At 42.8% G+C, this 23,661-nt stretch overlaps 1 protein-coding gene across 1 annotated transcript in view; it reads left to right on the forward strand.

Annotated features, from left to right (window-relative positions):
• The window catches only part of Cntnap2 (contactin associated protein 2), a 1,597,185-nt gene that overhangs the window by 1,218,930 nt on the left and 354,594 nt on the right, over positions 1–23,661 (forward strand). The window contains exon 14 of the mRNA XM_048340407.1: positions 15,315–15,471. Within this exon, the coding sequence (XP_048196364.1) occupies positions 15,315–15,471 (157 nt within the window). The remainder of the gene's footprint in view (positions 1–15,314; positions 15,472–23,661) is intronic.

Raw genomic sequence — 23,661 nt, forward strand, 5'->3', positions numbered from 1 at the left:
GCTTTTTCTATATACATGGTGCCGAGGAATCAAACCCAGAGCTTCAGCTATATGAGGCATCCAATCTACCACTAAGCCATATTCCTAGCCCAAGAGGGGATTTCTTTAAAGAACTATGTAAAGTAAGACTTAAAAGATGGGAGTTACAATGTTCAGAAGTTTGTGATAGAGCAAGTTGTAGATATGACCTAGTCACCGAGAAGACATGAGCAACACTGTATGTTTGTTTGTTTGTGCCAGGACTAGGGCTTTAACTCAGGACCTGGAGCACTCTCCTTTATGCTCAAAGCTGGCATTCTACCACTTGAGCCAGAGCTCCACTTCTGTTCCTTTGGTGGTTATTTGGAGATAAGCATCTCATGGACTTTTCTGCCCCAGCTAGCTTTGGATTGTGATCCTCAGATCTCAGCCTCCTGAATAGTTGGGATTACAAGTGTGAGCCTCTGCACCAGGTAGTACCATTCTTTTGGGTTAGCCCTCATCACGAAAGATAATGCCTGGCAAGCCATAAGTCATCAATGCCCAAAGTGTCACCATGGCCCATGCCGTAGGAGCTTAACATGCAATCATTTAATAGCTCTAGAAAATATAAGTACCAATTCCAATTCAGCTTAATCAATTTAAATCATACCCTCCACATTCTCACAAGCATTCTAATTGGCTTGTTTCCAAGATATCTTAATGGAGACATCTGAATGCACAAAATACATTTTCTGTAACATGCATCTGTTGTATGCATAAAAAAACGCATACTAACCACTTACAATTCATTAACATTTTTTATAACCTAGTTCTTTGTTGAATTTGTGTGACTAAAGAGGGGACTTGGGGAATTATAATCTAACACTAACACATATTATTTGGGTTTCAAAGCTTTATAATTGTTTAGCTTTCCACTAGGACCACAATTTAATAAGTAATTGCTGGTTGACTTGGCATCTCTAGGGTTATTCTTTAATGAAAGCAAAACTATTTTATTTAGTATTGTAAGAAAAAAGTACTGGTTACTAATTTTTAACCATCTGTGTACTGTAACTGTCATCTGTAGTGTCTCTCCAAATGTTGATTGTATTTAGTGTAGACACTTTAGGGATTCCTTCCCAAGACATGCATCCACAGCACTGAATGAGAGCCCAGTGCTAGGAACCGATTTCCAACAGTTTTAGCCACTTACAAGAAAAACTTTCAGAAGTTTGCAGAAGTTCTGGGAAGTACGTTTTCATTTCAGTGCAGCCACTTCAGCAGATCTCTGAAAATTTACAGGGAAAAATATAAAACCTTTTGACGATTCTTCCTCCTCTGGTGCTCTTGGAGTCATTACCGTGGGTGTGTAGACACGGACATTCTCTGTGGCTGTGTCAGCAAGCCATCTCAAAGTGAAAATGAGTCTGGTAGTGTACATCACATGTGGAAAGTAGGAAAAGAGTGCTTGGCTTGATTACACCTCGTAGGTTGAAAAACTGTAAATTTGGTAGGAAAGGGGGGGAAAGGGTTGAGAATCTCATAAAAGGAAAAGACTCTAAGTTGATTTGTTTTTTTTTGTTTTTTTGTTTTTTGTTTTGTTTTGTTTTGTTTTGGCCAGTCCTGGGGCTTGGACTCGTGGCCTGAGCACTGTCCCTGGCTTCTTTTTGCTCAAGGCTAGCACTCTGCCACTTGAGCCACAGCGCCACTTCTGGCCATTTTCTGTATATGTGGTGCTGGGGAATCGAACCCAGGGCCTCATGTATATGAGGCAGGCACTCTTGCCACTAGGCCATATCCCCAGCCCCTAAAGACTCTAAGTTGAAAACAATGTGTGAACAGAAGGAGAATTTCCAGGAACTACTGGAAGAGCCATACTTACACAAACAAACAAGCAAACAAAAAGTATCCATGGGAGGAGGGAAAATCAGCACATCACAGACAAGGGAGCCAAATTAAAGAATAAATGGCTAACCAGCCTGCTGACTCATGCCTATAATTCTGACTACTCAAGAATCTGAGATCTGAGGATCAAGGTTCAAAGCCTGCCCAAACAGCAAAGTTTACGAGACTCATCTCTGATTAACCCCCAAAAAGCCAGAATATGGGGCTATGGCTCAAGTGGTAGAACCTTGAGCAAAAAAAAGATAAGAAGGCTAAGAGCCAGTGCCCATGCCATGCGTTCAGGTCTCAGTACCGACAGGCACACACATGAAAGAACAAGTGGCTGCCTACTTGAACTTGTAAGAAAGTGATGGCTCAGAGGCTCCTGCCATCCTAGCTATTAAGGAGGCTGAGATCGGAGGATCACAGTTCCAAGCCACCTTGGGCAGGAAAGTCTCAAGACACTTGTCTTTAATTAACCACCCAAAGAGCCAGAAGGGGAGGTGAAGGTGTGGCACAAGTGGCATAAGTCGCTAAAGATCAGTTTTTATATGCTTCACCAAGCCTGCAACTCTAACTGCAAAATACAAGCTTCCACAGGTGCCATGTCCCTGGTTGACCAGTTCTCCCACTTTGCTGAGTCTTCCCTGCAGAGGAAACAGTGGTTTATTGGGAGGCATGAGCACAGGGTACCTGTCCTGCGAATACTAATTTCATTTTCCCATGACCGCCAGGAACCCATCCATGGAGGCAGGCAGGGATACCAACTGGCTGGGCAAGGGAGGAAGCAGGTTTGAGGACCATGTAGTCTTAGACAGCTGGGAAGGGAGGCTACACATGCGAAGCTGGTGTGGGCTTCACAAAGTCAAGGTTTGTTCTGGGTGGGGTGCAGCTAGGGTAGATGGAGCATGCTGTTTCCCCACTCATGGCACAAAGTAAGTGTCAGGATGTTCATGGGATTGAAGCAGTAGTTACTCGTGTTAGCCAGAAGAGGACGCTGTATGATGGTCTTTGGGGTTAGAGGACGGCTTGATTCTTTGGTTTGACCATGGTCCTGAAAGGATTGATGATGGCTGGTATCTGAGAACCCGTGTTAAATTCCAATTTGCTGCTCTCACCACCGGACCCCTGCCAGCTGTCAGCGCCTTGTTTTTCTTTCTTCCTTACATCTCAGAGTAAATGACAAGGGAGAGGGCAATCCATCTATGAAGAACAGCTACTATGCCCTGCTATGGACTCAACATTTGAAAGACCATATGGAGAAATTCAAATTAACAGAGCACTAAAAAAACTAATGTGAAAGAGACATTAAAGAAAAAAATTAGAGAGTGTTTAATTGACATTTGAGACTTCAGCAAGTATTCCATTAGTCATTTATCTTACACCATGGTAAAGCTACCCATTTATTTCATAGCTCTAAAAAATGGGAACTGGGGGTGATGGGAATCTTGGAATACTGAATAGTGATGATAGTTACACAACATTAAAAATCTACTCTTATCATTTAATGGCATACTTAGAGAAATGGATTGATTTTTGTGATCTACAAATTTATTGCTGTATATCTTATAAATTATAGGTTTGTTACCATAAAAAGTTATGACATCTGTGTGTATACACAAATGTGAATGGGCAAGAACATGTACACACAAATCAATGCATAGATGACAAATATAAGATGGTGATGACAACATGATGGTAATGAAGATAGAATAGATATCCAATACATAGATAGATCACAGATCTCTAAGTAATAAATGAACAAATAGATACTTTGTGCAAGCCTTCTTTTTCTCCTTTCTTTTATCCTTTTTTATCTTTTTTTTTTCCTGTATCTGAAGTGGTGTGTCTTGAAACCTATCCATCATTTTGCACCTCCCAGAATGGTTCTAAAAGGTTACCTGAGATGTTTGTACAGTGCTTGAAACAAAGCTAAGCACTTAGTAAAGTGCTGATAGGGGAAGGAGGGTCATCTGAGCTTCAGATGAAGGGCAATGCTGAATCACTTCTGCTCTCTGGCACCTGACCCTGGGCATACCTGACTCCGCTTTCCCACTACACAATTCATTGTCTTTGCTACTCATTTGGGAGTTGGATGATGAATGAATCATCTTTAGAAGATTGTTTGTATTCCTCGACAGGAATTCAGTATTGATTACTTACCTAAATTTATAGAGATCTTTTGAGTTTTTCTCCCTCCTTTAAAAACTCGCCATTATTGCTGTCTTTTTAGCATAATAGTGCCATAGATGGGGAGAGTCCTTCGTTCCGATTTAATGAGTGTAAAATGACTGGTTATTGTCACTCACTGATCTTTCTTTGTTTCTAATGAAAGACTCACATTACAGTCTTTTTTTAAAAAAAAAAAATCTCTCTGCTCTCATTTTGGGACAAGTAAGTCAGCATATGTGAAAGCCTTTTGAGAGCATACGGCAGAAGATAGTTTTCTTTCACACCTGATGGTGACAGGCCATAATACTACGGAATAAATTCTTACCTGACTGACGCTCTAGGACTCAATTTCAGGGTTTTATTCATCTCATGTTGCTCTGGCCAGCGTTGTTCTGATGGGGCTCAATCAAGATGTTTGTCAATATTCTCACCATTTGTGTTCAGGACAGGCGACTGAGTGGCTGTTCTCATCCTCACACGCATTTGTGCCTGTTCACTGCTACTCATACTTGTTACTGAAGAGTCTCCTCTCTTGTCCTTAATAAGCAAGTCCGTAGTAATTTCACAATCCTTAGCAGTTCATTCTTTAAAAAAAAAAAAAAAAAGTCTGGGCATTTCTGACCAGGGTAATTTTTAGGTGTTTTCCACTTATGAAGTAGCAAATTGATACATATGAGGATTTCTGATAGCTTCCTCCCTGGCCTGGATGTCGCTGGTGGAATTGTGATTCCACCAGCAATAGCAAAGCGGTGCTGGCAAGCAGAACTCTGCCATCGCGCAGACGGGAAAGGCGTGATTTCCACGGGGCGGGCATCCAGGCTCGGGCCCAAAGCTGCTCCTTTCTAGGAATGGAGTGAAATGATAAAGCGTTGGCTGTGACTCGCTAGGTACCATCCAGATATGACAAACTCGCCTTCCTACTTTTATTATGGCTTACTAATTCTGGAGAAAAAGTGGAACTTCTTTCTTAATGTGTGCTCATGCAAAGGGCAAAACAATTTTAAACAAGGGCAGGCATGTCCCTGCCATCAAAAGGTAGCAATCGAGTTGTGCCGTTGGTTCCTGCCAGGGCCGGGAAGACAGGTCGTGTTTACCTCTCGGGAAGGGCACTTTAATCAGAAGACTGATAGGCCGGAGCATCTCTGAATTTGCTGTGCAATTTCTCTTGCATCTGCATGAAATGGTGTCTTGGAAGCTATATATTATTGTGATGAGTGATACTGGAGGGAAACATATGCTCCAAAGTAAACATGAAGATTTAGCAGCAAATAAAACATGTTCCCTCTGGTGTCGCCTCTGTAGTCCTCAACAGGTAAGAAGTGCCATCCAATAAATAAATGTGGGGGGAGTGGGGGAGGAGGGAGTCCCCGGATGTACTGTACATCTTCCCTTGACATAGGTGTCCTTAGATGGGCAATAAGACTCAGAGGAAAACCACAGCTTCAAACCTTGTATGAAAAGATGAAATGTAAGCATATAAAACCCCGGCGATCTATTCTCCAGTATTCTTTGCCTAGATGGAATTTTAAAAAAACTTTCTTTCTTGAAGCTCGTCTACCGCTCTGGCCCTCTCACCTCCACAGGAAAGGAAGCTCTTTGGGTATTCCCGTCGTATCGGGCCTCATACCCTTCTCTAGGGCCCCCTTTACCACCACCACTAAGCAGAGGAGCCCCGTGACAAAGGAGGACTTAGAAAGGAGGCAAAGGAACGGTGGATAGGATGGTGTGGCCGTGCCTCTGTGGCGGTAGCGGAAGCATCCTGGGATGGGAATTCATGCAGCCAGTTAACAAAATGTGCAGAGAACTCTCATTGCGGACCTTCACAGCGGCATAAATCTCCATGTCACTCAAAGATAAAATGCAGGGCCATCCAGTCTCTGCACATTCATCAAGACACTTGCTAGGACTTCACAATTAGGTGGTAGTGACAGAGACTAATAGTGCTAGCTACTTGTGCATTTCTGTAACAAAATACCGCGTGTAACCAACTCAAATGAACAACTTAAAGACTTATTTTGGCTCATAGGTTCAGAGGATTCAGCCTGTGGTCCTCTTGATTCTTACTGGGTCTGGGAATAAACACCATAGCAGTAGGGCATATAGTGGAGGAGTTTCTCACCTCATGGTGAGCCAGAAGCAGAGAGAGGGAATCGAGGAAGAGGCTAGTGGACCTCCAAAGAGGCCCCAAATCCTACCTTTTGACATTTCTCAGTAATGCCATCATACTATTAATCCACTAATGGGTTAAGCCATCCATTAAGTCAAAGTCGTTTTAATCAAATCACCCCTGAAAGAACTTCACAGACACACCCAGAGGTGTGCTTTTACTAATCTCCTAGGCAATTCTCAATCCAATCAGACAAACAATCAAGATTAATGATCACAGTTCCTCATCATCAGGACAATGATTGTACCATGGTTTGTGTGAAAATGCTCCTCTCTGCCAGCAAGACTTAGAGGAGGCCTGAGAAGGAAAATATGTCTCTGTTTAGATGTCAAGAATGAAAACTAGTTACCCTGCAGAAGGAAAGACAAAGCTTTCTGGTAGTTGGAAGAGGTGTGAATGATGTTACTACCACATGTGAAATATGTAGAAAATAAGAAAACCACAGAAACATAAAGTAGTGAGTCTGGAAACAGAGAAAATCAAAGTCTATGCCCCTTGTTACCAGGAAGAAGGAGGGAGAGAGAGAGAAATAAATACAATAGTCAGGCAGTGAAGGAGTAGAATAGAATCAGAAACTCCTGACTCCCCATTTTGGTGCTTGCCTCTCCCAAAGACCTCTGTTTCCTGGTCAAAGCTCTGCCAATGAAGCATTGAGGACCTCAGTGTCTCTCCAGGAAGCAAGGAAGTTCCCCAGGCTCCACTCCCAAACAGCAGGTGTGAAGTGATGCTTAGCTCCAGCCTCTATCTGCACAGTTAGAGGATCTCATGAGAGTCTCCAAGATTTTCCCTATTTCCCTTGCCAGATCCATAGGAATAACATCATACCAGAGATCTAAATGCCAGCACAGCAGGACTAGATGAGAGCAGGAGGCAGGAGTGTGAAGCCTTTCATGAACAGCCAGACTTTAACAGAGTCATTGCTAGCCCACCTTCAAATGCCTTTAATGTCACCCAAGAATCTTCTAAACAGAAACGCATAGCTACTGAAAAGCCCTGAGGGGAAAACGTGCTGTTCGAAGAACAAGAGCAGCACTGTGGTCAGTCTGGCTAGAACAGCATGGACCAAAGTCCTGGGGCTAAAGCAAGGTCGGCAGTGAAATGTGTTCTTCATTTTACAAAGGGAATGGACAATGGGCAATAATGAATAAGGAAAGTCAGAGAAACGGATGATTTTGATGAGTGAAGAAGTTTGCTTCTTAATAAACACTTTGATAAAACTATTCATTCTGCCCTCCAAGGAAACAGCAACCATTAAATATACCTGAGATATTTTGTAATTTGTCACATTCATTACAATCAGAGAGACATCGGTTGTCATATTGAGAGAAACATAGCTAAATGACAATAGTGAAGAGCTTTGAAGAATCTCAATTAATGCCAGTAGGTTAATCAATAGTCTAATAGAACACACTGCAAACACAGAAGAAAAATGTTATTGTATCTGAGTGTACAACTCTTACTTTGATACTGGGAAAAGAATAATGGCCAACTTTAGAGTTAAAGTAAGTACCTTCTTACTCACTTAAAAAAGCAGCTAGCTTTCGGATGCTTCTGAACTTTTTAATCATCTTTCCACTCTTCTGCATGGTAGGAAGACGTTGAATTTGTGCCACTTTTACTAACTCTGCACGCCATTGGAATGGCGTGAGCGTCTTCGTTTCCTGGGAGGAAGACCCAGTAATGGACAGGTAATGTGTGATCCTGCCAATTTGCTGCCCAGTGAACAACAAAAGCTCTCTGCACCCGCTGAGCAGCCAGCATTATCAATGACCTTGAGTTTTGTGCTACATAAGCAGTGTCTTGCTCTGCTCGAAAGAATGGGTGTATTTCTCAGATAGTAACACTCTGCCATCTTCAGAGTAACAAGTTCAATAGGGTTAAAGTTCAAGTCTATCTTAACATGACCAGGGCCTATCAAGGTTTGTTCACATGTTAAGGAGTAAGAAGGAAAAGGAATCCACTCAAGATCTCTCAACATTCATGCTCCCTCTGTCCATCCCTCTTTCCCTTTCCATGTCTACTCTGGTCATGTCCTCATAAAAATGGGTTTGAAAAAGAATCCCAGATGGATGGCCATTTTTCTCAAGGGCAGTCAATGTGAGTTTCATCCAGTCTTCAACATATGGAAAAGAATCACCAAAGTGGTCATCACAATGACTGTAGTTACTGAAGGATATTGGTCCCCTAATCACAGCTTTGATCTTTGCCTGTGTGCTGCTTTCTTCTACTTTTGATGACAAATCTGTTCAGGTCCTCACTGCCTTTCAGGGCCTCTGCCTTCTCTCCAGACATACCTGGATACTCCATTCCTCTCCTCTTACTCACCTACTTCCTCTGCCTTCACCTCTTTTGCTTCATCTCATCCTCATCACCTAGACCTCTTGAAAGTCAATGGTTTCACATGTTTCTGCTCTTCTGGAGATCTCTGGATCCTCAAGTCAAATGATGTATGCCAAGCTTTGCCTTCCTCCTTTCTGGAACATTCTGTACTTGTTTGCCAGTGGTAGAGAATAATGTCTAGGTTTGGGTCAAAGGAGCACACAGAACCCAGGAAATCCAGTACAATAAGCACAGAATGATGCTCTTGGCAAACTGTAGCTTCCTACCACAAGGGCATGAGGGCATTCATGCCAGTTGTGGTGGGAATGAGAATGAAAGGTTCAGGGAAGGCAACTCCTTTATCCTACACTGCCTCAAGTCTCTTCCCACTTGACAGCTGCCTTTCTCTAAGTCCTTCTGCACTCACGTTGTTCTCTTCCACCTTCTGTTCCACTCTCTGACTGTGAGTGACGCCCAGATTCAAACCTTGTGCTCTGACCTCTCTCCGAGTCATAGACTCTATCACCCCTCTGTTCTCATTTCTACATTGCCACGTAGAAAGATTGCCCACCAGGCGGCCTTTGGTATAGCATGTGGAACAGTTACTTGTTTCCAAAGGAACAAAAATAAATGAAATCCTTTTAAATCTATAATTGCACTCACAAGAAAGCTCTTTAGAGACATAAAATGAATGGAAGCCATGAACCAGGAGCACAAAGGAGGGCCAAAGCAGGGTCCACTGCTGGTTTCTGGCCCCTCATAGCTGCCTTGTTGCGGCCGGGATGGAGATGAGCATTGGTACCAAGCGCTGAGTTACATCAACTGTTTGTGGATGAAAACAGAATGCAAGGGCTCAGACGCTCCGTGAAAAACAAAAGGAAACGAAGATAAACACTAGAAACAAGCTCTTCGAAAAGAGAGAGAGAGAGCTCAGGAAATTTTGACAGACTTTGGCTCCAGGTAAATATAAAAAGAAATTATCCCTTGAGGTTCCATTTTTTTTTAAAAAAAGCATATCTGATGTATGTTTAGAGTATAACTTTGTACTATCTTGGATGGGAGAAAAAAAAGTAAAACTGAAAATACACTTTCAAGAATCCCCAGGTTGGTTAAAAAAAAAAATTCCCCAAGTATCTGATAAAAGCAAATGCAAATTATCTGAGAAGAGCTTAGCTTCAACTGGACCTCAAAGAGTTCCCACCGATGCGTTTCCAAGAATATGACCTCAAGAGAAATACTGATCATAACATGTTTGGGGAAAGACACCATGATTTTGAATCAACAAAATGAACTAATAGTGTTTGTTTAGCCAAGTGAAAACTTCAAATATTGAAATTACTGGATTAGAATGTTTTTCTTTAAAAAAATGAAACGAGAAATTAAAGATTCAGTTAAGGAAGATATGATCAAAACTAATGAGTACCATTTAAAAGCGAGCCAAATAACAGCCACAGAAGTAAAAGTGTAATGGATAAAATTAAGGTTTAATGGTAGAGTTAAATATCAGTTACGATGATGCTAAAGTGAAAGTCCTAGAAGGAAAAAGAAATCATCCAATGAGACAAAGCAATGAAAGATGCAGAAGGGATGAGGAGCAAAGAGATCAGGGCTGTTGGACACCCTCTCCTTGGTTTTTGTGACAGCAGAGACACACAGAGGTGGATTGGGCTAAGAAATCACCAAAACTGAAATAAATATACAGATGCAGATGAAGAATCAGAGGAAGGAAGAGGAAGAGAGAACTTCCCCCACCAGGCAGAGAGAAAACACCCTTATGATCTACAAAAGGATGGAAACACTTACCATCACCTTCATCACAATGGGAACTCTGAGGAATTAGGATTATAGTTTTAAATTGCTGTGAGAAAATAGCCATAAGTCTTAAAATAAACCACCCAGAATAAACATCTAATGAAAAGCCCAAATATAGGTTATAGACAACAAACTATTTACAGTAGCACCATTTATTTATGAAAGCAAAGATATTGAATCAAACTAAATGTTTACCAATAGGTAAATGCATATAGAAGTTGTATTGGCTCTTTGTTGATTGCATTATTTGTTTAGGGTCCAATTCTGAGAGGCCTTTATATATTCTGGTCATTAATCTTTTGCCCAGTGAAGAACTTACAAGAATTGAATGGGGCCGGAATGGATAGGTTCTGGAAAAGAGAAAAGGAATGAAACATCAGCATGACCTCAGTCATCTGATTCCCAGGGACCATGATGCAAAGAAGCCCACCAGGATTCTAAGGACCAACAAAAACCAAAGCCAAGTCAACTCGGGGTGGATTTGTCCATTCTGCTCCCTCTAATTCTGCTCTGAGTTACAAAGTCCCGTCAAATCTGTCATTTCCTTCCCATTCATATTAATAAAATTGAATTCATTTGAACGGGATTCAAAGTGATTTGCTTCAACTTCATGGAGTTTTACTCAGTGGAATTAGTCCTTGATTGAAATCTATTAAATTCAGTTCAATAAAATACATTTAAATATTTTGCAGTCAAATTAATTCTTAATCAATTAACATTTCGGTTCAGGTTCATTTGTGTCTGAACTTCTACATTTCCAAATTTGGCCCTTATTCAAATCAATAAAATATATCAAAATCCAAGAGAATTCTGAAAGACACAACCTGGAGCTAATCAAGTCCACTCATTTCTATTCATCTCTAATCAAATGAGCTTAATGTCATGCAATCTCAGAGAGATAAAATGTTCACCTTTAGTGATCAAATTGAATGTCTATGTCAGAACTTCAAAATTATGAGCTTTTAGCCCAACCATATATCATTTCCTTCCATTCATTTTTTTGCTTTGGTCTTTATCTGAACATAGAACAAAATAGAATTCAGTGGTTGAAAAACAAAGAGAATGTTAGTATCCAACTTAATATATTAATGTACTATCCATCTTAATACACTGATTTCTCAACAATTAATAGGTAGCTTGAGATGATAGGTTTTTATGTTGGAATCAATGTCAAGATGCACAAGTTAATCTATTTTATTTTTATAAAACTCTTACATAGCAAAGATCAAGATCATGGTTATGAAACTACAACAAAAGAAAGAATTGCAACAAATAAACAATTCGTTGAGAATTAATTGTAAAAAAAAAAAAAGAATGTTGGAAGTTAACTGGAGGTGTTGCTGTGGTACCCACTCTTGATATCATCTTACTTAATAAACAAGGTCCAAGGTTTTTAACCAAATGAGACTCAGGCACTTGAGCCTGTTTCTTTCTGTGGCTAGTGATCTAAACCCATCCCTGCCCTTTCCCCAGGGTAGCGAGTGTCTACTGAAGCAGGACATTAGTGACCAAGACTTTCCTTGGAGATTCTCATTCTGTAGGTCTTATCTGGTAGAACAGACCCTACTGTACTGTTGGCAAGAGTTTCTCAGGTAAAGTTGGAAACCTCCGTGGGCAAAAAAAAGAAAAGACAAAACCTAGAAATGGTCACCCCATGGCTTCCCCTCCCAGTCTTTATCTATCTACGAGACTCTTGGGATTCTCTTGGGACTCTTGGGATTCCATTGGGGTCAAGTCCACATCAAAGAGGCCAGGATTTCTCTACTTGTGCCAGGGAACTCTAGGTCTGGTGTCTTGTCCTCACCTCCCAGTCCCTGAAGGATAGGAGTTACTGTCATCCTCAGCGTTGGCCTTGGACTTGTTAGACTGCGCATGTGCTCTAGAGAAGGAAACCAGTCCTCCAAAGTACAGCTGCCAGATGCTACCAGGGCTTGGAGCCAGCTGTGGAACTTCAGAATGCTCCCTCTTTTCCATCCAGCCCAGGGATTCCCATCCACACTGTCTTCCTTCTTCTTTCCAGTCATTTGCATTCAAAAGGGAAGTTCTCCCAGGTGTGAGGTTGTTCTCCTAGATCCATCTAGAATTGTACCAGTTAAATTGTCTTTACTTAGTAAGTACATTATCATCATCCATTACTTGAGGTGGGTTGTTGTCAGAAGAGACAGTGGTCAGCTGAAATTCACTAGTGAAGGAAAAACGATTTTTAGTGCAATGGTAAGGAAAAGGAGGACTTAGACTTTTTAAAGCATGAGTGAGTTACTTTAGAAAGGGATACTCTGTGAGATGAAATATATATATAATGAAATATACATATTATATGGTTATATATACATATATATTCCAAAAAAATGTTGGAAACTTTGAATATACACAATAAAAATGTGTTTTGAAACAAGGCCAGGATGGAGAGGAAGGGCCTATACTGTAGGGGGGCTTTGAGCATGGAAAATGACCAGAGCCTAGCTGGCAGCAAAGACGCCACCTGCCCACAGGAGGCCTAAATCACCACGGTGGGGGAAAAAAAAAAGACATTTCAGCTGCAAATTGTACCTGTACAGCTTCCTCTGCTAACCCGCCCCCCCCCCCGTGATTCTTGAGAGAATTTTTAGATAAAGCCGACAACCACAGATATTAATAAAACTAGCTTTCATCAAGCTAAAAAAGATCCTTCGAAGCTTTCCTTTTGGAGACTATCAATCTCCCCGCTGGCATTATTTTTAATACCATATACAAGTAGATGGAGTGGAACTCATTAGGGGTCCAGGGAGAATCTTGGTTGCGTTTTAGAGTGTGTGTGTGGATAATTGTTACTTTGCAGCCTGCTAAGTTACTTTGTGTAGCCCAGAGGTTACAAGGAACATCCTGCAAAATGTAGGTATATAGACTACATTTTCCAGAGCTTTCTTGTACATTTCTCCTGGTGCTTCTGAAACCATTTGTTAGAGGAAACAAATAACAAAGAATGCTGATCTTGGGAATAAAGACAACCCTTTTCTTCTCCCCTTTCCCCCTTAATTGTCCAACTCATCATAAACCCTTCACTGTGCTACAACTTGATCTTAAGTGAGTACAAGTACTGTGCTGATTGCCTTTAATTCAATTCACATTTGGCATTATATTCATTATTTAGTTTCTGTTACCTGGGAATATGGGTTGCTTTTACCTAATTGTGTTACAGTGATTATACCTATTCATATTCTCAGACTAATAAAGTTCTTGAACTCTGGCATAAGTACATTATTTCTACCACTCTCTTATTCTTGTCTTTTAAAAAGGTATTTATTGCTTTCAACTATTTCCCCTTCCCCAATGCCAATTAGCAGGTAAATAATGGTTTATAACTCCTCCCTCCCCCCAAAAATCACTTCATTAACAGAACATAAAAGTGAGGTGATTCTGTGCTCAAAGTAAATTGAGCCATTCTCTTCTTGCTGAATATAAATACATGCTAAGTTAAGCCTTTATGTTGGTGTAGTAATTTAACTGTACTAGTCAATGCTAATAGCACATGATACTCTGTCCTTTTTTTACTTGGGGTATGTTTTTCTTATTGCTGTTCTTTTGTCTGTGCCAGATGGGGAAAGAGCTAAGTAAGTAGTGTTTTGTGCTGTACTTCACTTATTTCCCGAGGAAGGACAACAAAATGATATGAATTTTGCATCTCCCTAAATAGGAGCCTTCTTTAAGTAAAGACTAAATTCGGGTGACTTGAGGAAAGGCGAGGAATGGGAGAAGCCAGGAAAGGCAGCGTTCTTGCCAGATCTCCTTCCCCCACGTGGCACCCTGGAGTCTGGTGCGAGTCCACCCCTCCCACGAGCTCATGTCATCAGCACAGAGCCTGAGTCTCATGCATGGCTTAGAGCAATTGCTCGACGCCCTCTACCCAATTACCTTGACAGAAAGACTTCCTTTGCTGGGCCCAGTGGCAGGGAAAGCATCATCTGGCTCGCTCTAGTTTCCTGTGGCACACTTCTCCGGGTCTCATTCTGAAGGAGAGGCTGATCTCTATCCTGCTTTTGCTGGCATTGTTCCGATGTGTACAAGGCATGTGGAGCCGCACACAGCTTGTTTGGTTTGTGCAAATTCTCCATCGCTGACTGTAGTGAAGACGTGGTATGGTGTTCGTTTGTTCTAATTGGTCACTGGAAGGAATAATCCCAAGTTGAGCTAAGGTTCTGAAATACATACTCCTCTATTGACCACTGAGGTAGAGCTAGCAGAGGGCTCGCCTGCCAGCCTACCCGTCATCTCCAATGCTGCATTTGTCTGGTTTGCTCTTCCTTCCTCCCAGGGGGTCTTGCTTGGTGTCCCTCTGAGATGCTGAGCAGAGAAAGCACTTGGCAATTAGGTGGTCCTGACAAGATGCAATTCACTAAGTGGCTTGGATAAGGCCTGGGGTAGTATGTCACACTCTTGGGGTCCAGTTCAGCCTTGCAGGCCCCTTGAGCCTTTTGCAAGGTCAATCTCACACCATCCAGCTCTTCCTGTAATGGGGCCAGAAATGGAATCCACAGTGACAGAGAGCTATTGGTCTAGAGCTCAGTGTGATTTGTTGTATGGCATCCAGTAATACGCAGCCTCTTGTTGGGAGGGGGGCAACGGCTACTGTGTTGGGGGATGGAAAGAACTGTCTAGCCTTCCTGGACTTGAGGTCACCACACACAGAATTAGGAGGTCATATTGAGAAACCATAAAAATCTACCTTTAGCTCTAATCATGGATGACCTGCCTGGCTCCTGGTTCACAGAGAAGCCACAGTACTCAGGACACCCGTGACATATTATAGAACCCCTTCAAGATCTCACATGCCTTCAGCATAGACTGGCCCTCTTTGTACTTCCAACTTTCCGAATATGTACATTCCCAAATTACATCAAGAGTTTCTTCCAAGGAAACAAGAACATGTATCAATGGAGAAGCTCGAGCCTATCATTGGGGTGACGTTCCTGCGACAGAATCTGAGTCCTTTCCTAACCGTGCCTTCCCTTCTCTCTTGCAGATGGAAGTCCTTACACTTGGTGGGTTGGCAAGGCCAATGAGAAGCACTATTACTGGGGAGGGTCCGAGCCCGGAATTCAGAAGTGTGCCTGTGGCATCGAGCGCAACTGCACGGACCCCAAATATTACTGCAACTGTGACGCCGACTACAAGCAGTGGTGAGTGGGGGGGGGGCGCTATGGAGGGTGCCACTCGCCACCCTCTCTCCACAGGGAACGCCAATGTGACAGAAAGGAAGGCTGAAATCCTGAGGGAGAAAGGTGGAGGACTCGCCCCTGACAAACATCAGGGATATAGTGAAAAACACAAAAGCAGGGAGAAAGAGGTCAGTGCCACCAGGGTATGCATTTCAAAAGCGGCTGACACATAATTGATGTGTTCATCTTCTATTCAGAGAGGAGAATAATGAGCCATGTTGCCGACTGATTTGCATTGTGTAATGTGTCTTGCAATCGTAGAAGAAGGGCCGGGGGCAGGAAGTGCTGTGTTCACTCCTGAGAGAGGCCAGGCGAGAAGCAACCGCCACTTCCTGCCATGTTTCCCTGAGCATCAGACCAGGAAGGAGCACAAGGAAGCCAAGAGGGAAATGATCCTCTGCTCTTGTCTCCAGCGAGTGCTGGCCTGTGTCTTGCCCCTTCTCCTTTGAATTGCTTATTGCCCTGATACCCATCAGTTCAACAAAGAGATCTATTTTGGGTTGCATTCATCCCTCTCCTTGGCTTTTGCGCTGCCTCACAGTGAGCGGCTGAGCCCGTGCCAGGCACGGATGAAGATAAAATCAGCTGTCACTCTCGGCTGAATAAAAAAATAAATAAATAAAGCAGGGCCTACAAGTGTAGGTGGGAGGATATAAACTAGAAGCACATACCCAATCCTGGCTTCCTACAAGTCTAGAAGTGTTGAGAGGTCAGCGACCTTCCTGTTCTGCACATCTGCCGAGAACAGAATCCCGAGGCTCTCCTGCAACCAACCACAGTTGTCCCCATCCACCTGCATGGCAGCCATCTGCTGGGGTGATTTTCAAGTGCATCCTACCAGGTAGTTACCTACTAAATTAATCCTGAGAACATCATATGTCTACCTCTACTTACTTTGCAAGAACCTTCTTGCTTTCAGTTACTAAATGAGCTGCAAGGGCTGTTCCAGGGTCTGACTCTAGTGTGTATGTATAAGTAGCTCTCTTTGTGCTCTAACTGAGGTTTACTCTAAAGAGTACATTTGTGATACTTACATTTTAATTTGGTTTGGAATACCTGTGCACCCTTGTGCACACGCATGCCATACACACAATCACACACTACAGAGTGGAGTGGAAGTTGGGTAGGGAAAGGGCGCAGGCTTTCAGGATAATCTTTTCCTTCGTCAGTCAGTCCCTGATTCCATTCCACATGACCCCGTAAATACTGGGTGAACACTGAGGTGCCACGCATTCTTCCAGCTCACAAATCAGTTGAGAGAAAATGCACCCACACATGGCCAGCCTAACGCCATCCACAGTGCTCTGAGGAAGCTGCGTGTGCAATAGAGCAAAGACTGAGGGGAACAAATTGAAGTCTTCACAGAGAAAGGAAAGGGAGAAGCCGAGAGGGCCCTTGGAGAAAGAAGCATGCTGGAACGAGCAGTAGCAATGACTGCATGTCCCTCCCGCTGTGACCGGCTTAGGGAAGGCTGAGTGGGCACAGCCAGGGTGGGAGCTGTTGGCGCTGGACCTTTGGAACACAACATGGTAGAAAAAGGAGGGCAGTGGGGTCAGGCAGAATAACGTGACAACTTCAGTTCTTTTCAGAGTGTGTTAGGAGTTTGGAGTTATGGGTAATGTAATCCCAGGTTGGTCACCACAGGAGGGGAAGAAGAAGCCAGAAGGAATGCGCAGGAGGGAATGGCAATAGTCCCTTGAAGGCACACAGGGTGGCTGGACATGCCTGCCCAGGAGCTGGCTGTGTGGAAGCACCCGGAAGCCCGTCCCTTCCAGGAACAGACAGAAAGCCATGGCCCCTTCCGGAAACTTTCCACAGGAGAAAGAGGGAGCCGTGTCCAGATGGTCCAGGGTGCTCGTTCATAATTCCCACTGCTCCATTTTCAGTCATACTGTAGAGCATTGATGAGAGAGAGAGAGTCAGGAGAAGGGCAAGCAAGGGTGGCTATCCAGGTGCAGCCCCCCAAAGGAAAACGCATGCCTTGTAATGTAATGGTAGGGATGATGTCTCCAGTGAACCCATGCTTTCAGAGGCACCCAGTAATCTTACCTCATCCATGATCAAAATGGACTGAGGCAAAACAGTGACAGAGCTCCCACGCCATTCTCTCTGTCTTTCTGTCTCTCTGTCTCTCTCTGACTCTCTCTCTCTCTCTCTCTTTCTTTTGCTCACTTGACACTCACTAGCTTGCTTGCACTCTAAGACATAAATCAGGACATTTAAATTCTTTAAGTTTCCTCAACAGCAAAATAAAGTTAGAGAATATTACCCAAGTCATATGAGGGTCTTAGTAAATATATATGTAAATAAATGTATGCTTACAATATAGTAGGATATATTTATTCTTATTATTACTAATACTACGATTACTAGGATGCTGGATGAATCCTATCTAAACCAAATTGCTCTAATTAGAGATATATACATTTAAATTACTTTCCAAAAATTCCATAAGTAATGAGCAAAGGAAAGACTTAAAAACCCACACCCTGGCCAGAGCTTTTCCACAATATCATGAGCAAGACAGATGACCCCATTATTCCCATCCCTCAAACCATTTGTAAAGGCAGTGTTTTAACTAGCTATCTGCACTTTGAACTCAACAGCTTATACCAGTGGTCACAGACTATATATCCTTTGCAAAAGAACCCGGACAATTCACTTGAACATTTAGTCTTATTTGCTAGAGTAAATACATAAAAATGGAGCTGGGATAAATGAGATGGTCACCAAGAGCATGATTGGGTCTCACAACCAAGCTAAATAGCCTATGAGTGCTATAACCATCCCAATAATTACCTGATTATCTATGCTAAGAGAAGTTTTGCACAGTTATTTCTGAGATTGAATGTAATTTAACATTTATGATTTACTATTCACAGCAATCGTCAATATTCCCACCTACAGTGCCAGAATCCTAATTAAGCGAGCTTTGGTCTCAGCTAAGTGCCCACTGCTGGATAATTCCTGGTCTCTCACAGCCTAACTCAATGAGCTAGATCGTCATATCTGAAATTAGCAATTCAGAAATGGAATTATCGGCCAAGGAACACCACACATTGCTCCAGTGCCCTTTTCTTACTGTAGAATTTCCACAGAGCTGCGGCCTGGCCATGCTGACATCGAGTTGGGGGGACAGGAGAGAGCTGAAGAGCCATTAGCTCAGTCTCCATGTTATAAGTAGTGACAAGGCCAGTCAAATGCTATCCAGTTAGGCTCCATTCCAGCATTTCTTCCCAGACCAGAAACAATGAATGACCAAAGTATGAATAATAGAGGACAGCTGACCAAAGGATCGCTTCCATGATTCCATGAAAGCGAGAACCTCGAATGTGATTGTCTCAGCTCCCTAGCCAACAACTAATTCCTAAGTATTTTTAAATACTTTAGAAAACAAGCATAGATTTTTCATTGCGTACAAAAAATTCAAAAGATCCCATTTAATGTGCTTAGTAACAGTTTCCCATGAAGTTTTCACAAAGTGAAATATTTATATGTGTAGTCTCACTCAACATGTTTGTTGATCAAATAATACTAGTGGAAATGCACTGAGTCATAATTATAAGCCAGGCATTGTCTCAAGTGTTTAAATGTACATCTCACACCAAACCCTAGGATGGAGAGCTGTCTTACCACTGTGTTAGCAATATGAAATTAATCCCAGAGAGGCTAATTTCTCCCACCAGGGCATACAGCTAACAACTGGCAAAGCAGGGGTTCAAACTTAAAGCAAACAATTTCAGAGTCCTGCTTCGATATTACACATGACATAAGCTGCGTCAAACTTTCAACATGGGCACTACCTATAGAAGATTTCTCCCATTTTTGTTGTGATAAAACAAATAGCCTCAACTGTAACAGCTTAATCATCTGAATTGCACAAGTCAGTAAAATTAAATATACTCATTATGTTGTGCAACCATCACACCTATTCATCTCTAACTCCTTCAGGTGGCAAAAATGAAACTCCACACCTACTAAACAGCAAATCACTAGTCCCCTCACTCCAGCCCCTGGCACCCAACATTCTGCTTTCTAGGTCTGTGATTTTGACAGTTCTAAATACCTCTGATGGATGGAATTATATTTACCCTTTTATACTTGGCTTCTTCTACTTAGGGTAATGTTTCCAAGGCTCTTCTGTATAGTACTTCATAGCAGAGCTTTCTTGTTAGGGCTGAATATTATTGATAGACTGCATTTGCTTGTCTGCTCACTGGGTGGGGTGGACAGCTGAGTTGTTTCCACCTTTTAGTAACTGCAGAAATGCCATGCTGAGCATGGGTGTACATTTCCTTTTCATTGTCTACTTTTACACATCTCCACATTGCTCCTAATTTGTCTGTTTCTTTTTTAAATCTCTGTTATGATTTTACATTGAAGGTATATTCTTAATCAAAAACAGGTTTGAGGGCTGGGGATATAGCCTAGTGGCAAGAGTGCCTGCCTCGGATACACGAGGCCCTAGGTTCGATTCCCCAGCACCACATATACAGAAAACGGCCAGAAGCGGCGCTGTGGCTCAAGTGGCGGAGTGCTAGCCTTGAGCGGGAAGAAGCCAGGGACAGTGCTCAGGCCCGGAGTCCAAGGCCCAGGACTGGCCAAAAAAAAAAAATAAATAAATAAAAAACAGGTTTGACAAATTTCCCAAAGATCACCTGGTGTTGCATCCCATCTCCGTGACTGGCTGGCTCAGTAACCTTCAGCAAGTTGTAACAGCTCTCAGTGACAGTTTCCTCTAGAGACGAAATAGTTATAATACAAGAGAGAAAAGGTCTCAAGGAGAGGACCCTCACAAGCAAGAAGTCCCTTCCATGGTCCATTAGTAGGTGCTCAGCAAGGATCAGTAGTAATTGTCACTGTCTCCAGAAAGCTCACCTGGCCCAGATGCACATAGATACACAGGCCCTCCTACCCCCACAGCTTCCCTTTCTTCCAGAGCAACTTGTGGCCACCAATTCCACGCCCCCCCCCACTCCTTTCAGTCCCTCTTGCCCTCTGAAGAGATAGATGGCTTCCCTGTGAGAGCCTTGTTGGCCTGCTGCAGTTTTTGCCTCCTCTCTGGCTGTCACTGATGCTTTTACAGCGTGGAGAGGGTACCTTAGGCATCCCCAGTGCTCCAGAAAGCAAACTGTGGCTTTCAGCAAAGCTGAAGACCCGGGGCTAATGAAGCTATTTCACGGAGAGAAACTTGCAACTGCTCACAAAAATGGCTGAATCTAGTTTGGAGACCAGGAAGGAGCCTGAGCCCCAAGCCCTCCCGCTGGGCTGCAGCTCTGCTCCCTGTAATTGTCAGCTCCAGTCTGACTAATGAGACTCCTCCAGGGTGCCCCAGAACCACCCCCACCCCAAGCCTCAGAGTGTGCCCTGGCCCAAGCCCTACCTGAGAACAGTGTGTCTAAGGGTGATTGACAGCGCCAAAATTCATTCTCTTTAAGAAAAGGAGAGCATCAGCCATGAGGTGCAGCCTTTCCTGGTCTAACCTAAAAACAGCCATTGGTGGGGGGTGTGGTGGGGGAAGGAAAGGATGTCAGCATCCCTTGTCAGTCTTAGGTGGCATGCCATGGAACCCCAATATGTGCAAAATCAATTCCCCCCTGATTTAATTTCATAAACTCTCCTTACGAGGAACGGCAAAGTCATAGCCTACCCAGCCCTCCTTCTGCAACTTCACACGGGGGAAATGTATAGCCACCTCGCTATACTCAGAGAATACTCATCTCAGAGACAGGATAGATTCAATCCAGACTCACTGGAGGAGAAGGGAGGGAAAATCTCTCGGATTTCAGGGGGAAATCCTGCTACATTTACATTATAAAACAGAATAAACACTTCACAAGGAATAGTAAGTTTGGATTTCTAACCTGAAATGTAAGAACCTATGGGGGTATTTTTCTGGCACAGACATTGGAAAAACAATATCACTATTATACTTTTTTAAAAAGTTGAAATGAAGACAGATCTAAGGCATCCTCTTTCTAATGTTCCTGTGGACCTGAAAGTAAGCCTCTGGACACGCTCTTTGTTAAGAATGTCAAACCAAATTTACCTTTTTTTTTATTTTTTGAGAGCATTTTAGAAATTGCCATCTGAATGTTGATGGTATGTTATTTCACTACATCCTTAACCACAGGACATATACCCTCTTGAACAAAGACAAATATGTGCTAAGACTTTGTTTGCCTTGTTTTTTAACATCAGCGCAAACAAAACAAATCCAAACACACCCATACACAATACAAATGTCCTTTAGTTGAATTTTAGATTACTATAACATTATAAGTCTCGTAAGTAGCATGTTTTAACCCCATGAGAGGCATAGTCATGAGGAACTCAATCCAAGGACAACAATAACAACAACAACAACAAATGGTGGGGAGACCCATCTTGAAAAATCACCTAAAGCAACGAGGGCCATGGTTCTAGTGATAAGACTTTTCACTAGGCCCTGAGTTCAAACTCCAGTAACACACACACACACACAAAACATAAGTAACCAAAACTTAAAAAAAAAGATATTAAAGACAAAAATATAAAAACAACCAGTTCAAGGACACCATGTATGAAAGTAAGAGATAGTTTCCTTAATGTGTTTGAATGAGTAACTCAGACAACTTCTGAAAACTGTACAAAAGAAACTATGAATTAGCAAGACAGACTCACACTACATCTTATTAACCCTAAAATTTTGGGCCATTATCATATATAGCCTGTTTATTTTTTTTTCTTCCCTTCCCACCTTTACTGGGGTTAACTGAGCAGATTTTATCCACCTTACAGTTGACCTAGAAAGTCAAAACCGATAAATGTATACAAGAGGACACCCAATTGTTCTGTGTGCAGGGCAGGGCTGAGCGCCTCAGGCTGGTCTGCTGGTTTCACTAAACATTCACCTTGGCATATGGTCCTGGAAAAATAGGCAGGCCCACCAGGCAAGAATCGTGCCACTCTACTTCCAAGCTCCTTCCAACACTGTCTCCTGAAGCACTGAGAGTTAAAAGACCTATTTGGCAATGTCTCTCCCAGTTTCCAGAAGCATGGACATGATCTATTATGTACTGTCTAAGGTATAGTTCCGTGCCAGCCTGCTTGGCACTGCATAGAACCCTCCTGACACCTCATGGATTATACCATGACAGGAAGGTAATTGGGCACAGGAAAAGATGTCAGCAAAGTGTCAATATGGTTTGACCACTTCCCCTACGTAATATTTATGACAGGAAAAGAGGGAGAGATTAATCAGGTGTGCACCTGTCAAATGCTCAAAAAGTGCTGGGTTCCCAGAATAGATAGTGCCTACTAACCAAATGTGCAGTGGATATGAGCAGAGGAGATGATGTCAGGGCCTTTTGCACAAAGCATAAGTATCACCCACCACAGCACTTGGAAAAAAGACCTCTGGTTCCTACCAACAGCCATCTGCATATGTTTGCCGGAAAGGAAACAAAACAAAACATACTTTCTCCCCTACAACCATCTTGACACAGGATCAAACTGAAAGCCAGGCCCAGTGGAGCACCGGTGGCTCATAGCTGTAATCCTAGCTAAGAACTGGGGATCAAGGTTCAAAGGCAACCCGGGCAGGAAAGTCCGTGAGACTTAGATCTCCAATTAACCACCCAAAAAGCTGGAAGTGGAGCTGTGGCTTAAATGGCTGAGCACTGGCCTTGGGCGACAATACCCAAGCCCTGAGTTCAAAACCCAGCACCGGCACAAAAAGAAAAGCTATGTCGTTGAGTTAGAGAAAAACATGGTTGCGTGCCAGTGCCTCACACCTGTAATCTCAGCTACTCAGGAAGCTAAGATCTGAGGATTAGAGTTGAAGACAAATCAGAGAGACTCTTATTTTCAGTTAAACAGTTTAAAAAGCCAGAAGTGGGGAAGTTGTTCAAATGGTGGAAAACCAGCTCTGAGTGAAAAGGCCAGCAAGAATGTGAGTTGCCTGAGTTCAAGCTCCAGTACACACACACACACACACACACACACACACACTCTCTCTCTCTCTCTCTCTCTCTCTCACACACACACACACACACACACACGCGCGCGCGCACAAGCAATTTTGTAGCATGGCATAGTTTTGCACCTTGGATTCAATCCATTGTTTGTTTTTTGTTTAATGTAAGCCCCACAGAGAGTTTAAATTCCCTG

The sequence above is a fragment of the Perognathus longimembris genome, chromosome 2 (assembly GCF_023159225.1).
Source record: "Perognathus longimembris pacificus isolate PPM17 chromosome 2, ASM2315922v1, whole genome shotgun sequence".
In the NCBI taxonomy this organism is placed as follows: domain Eukaryota; kingdom Metazoa; phylum Chordata; class Mammalia; order Rodentia; family Heteromyidae; genus Perognathus; species Perognathus longimembris.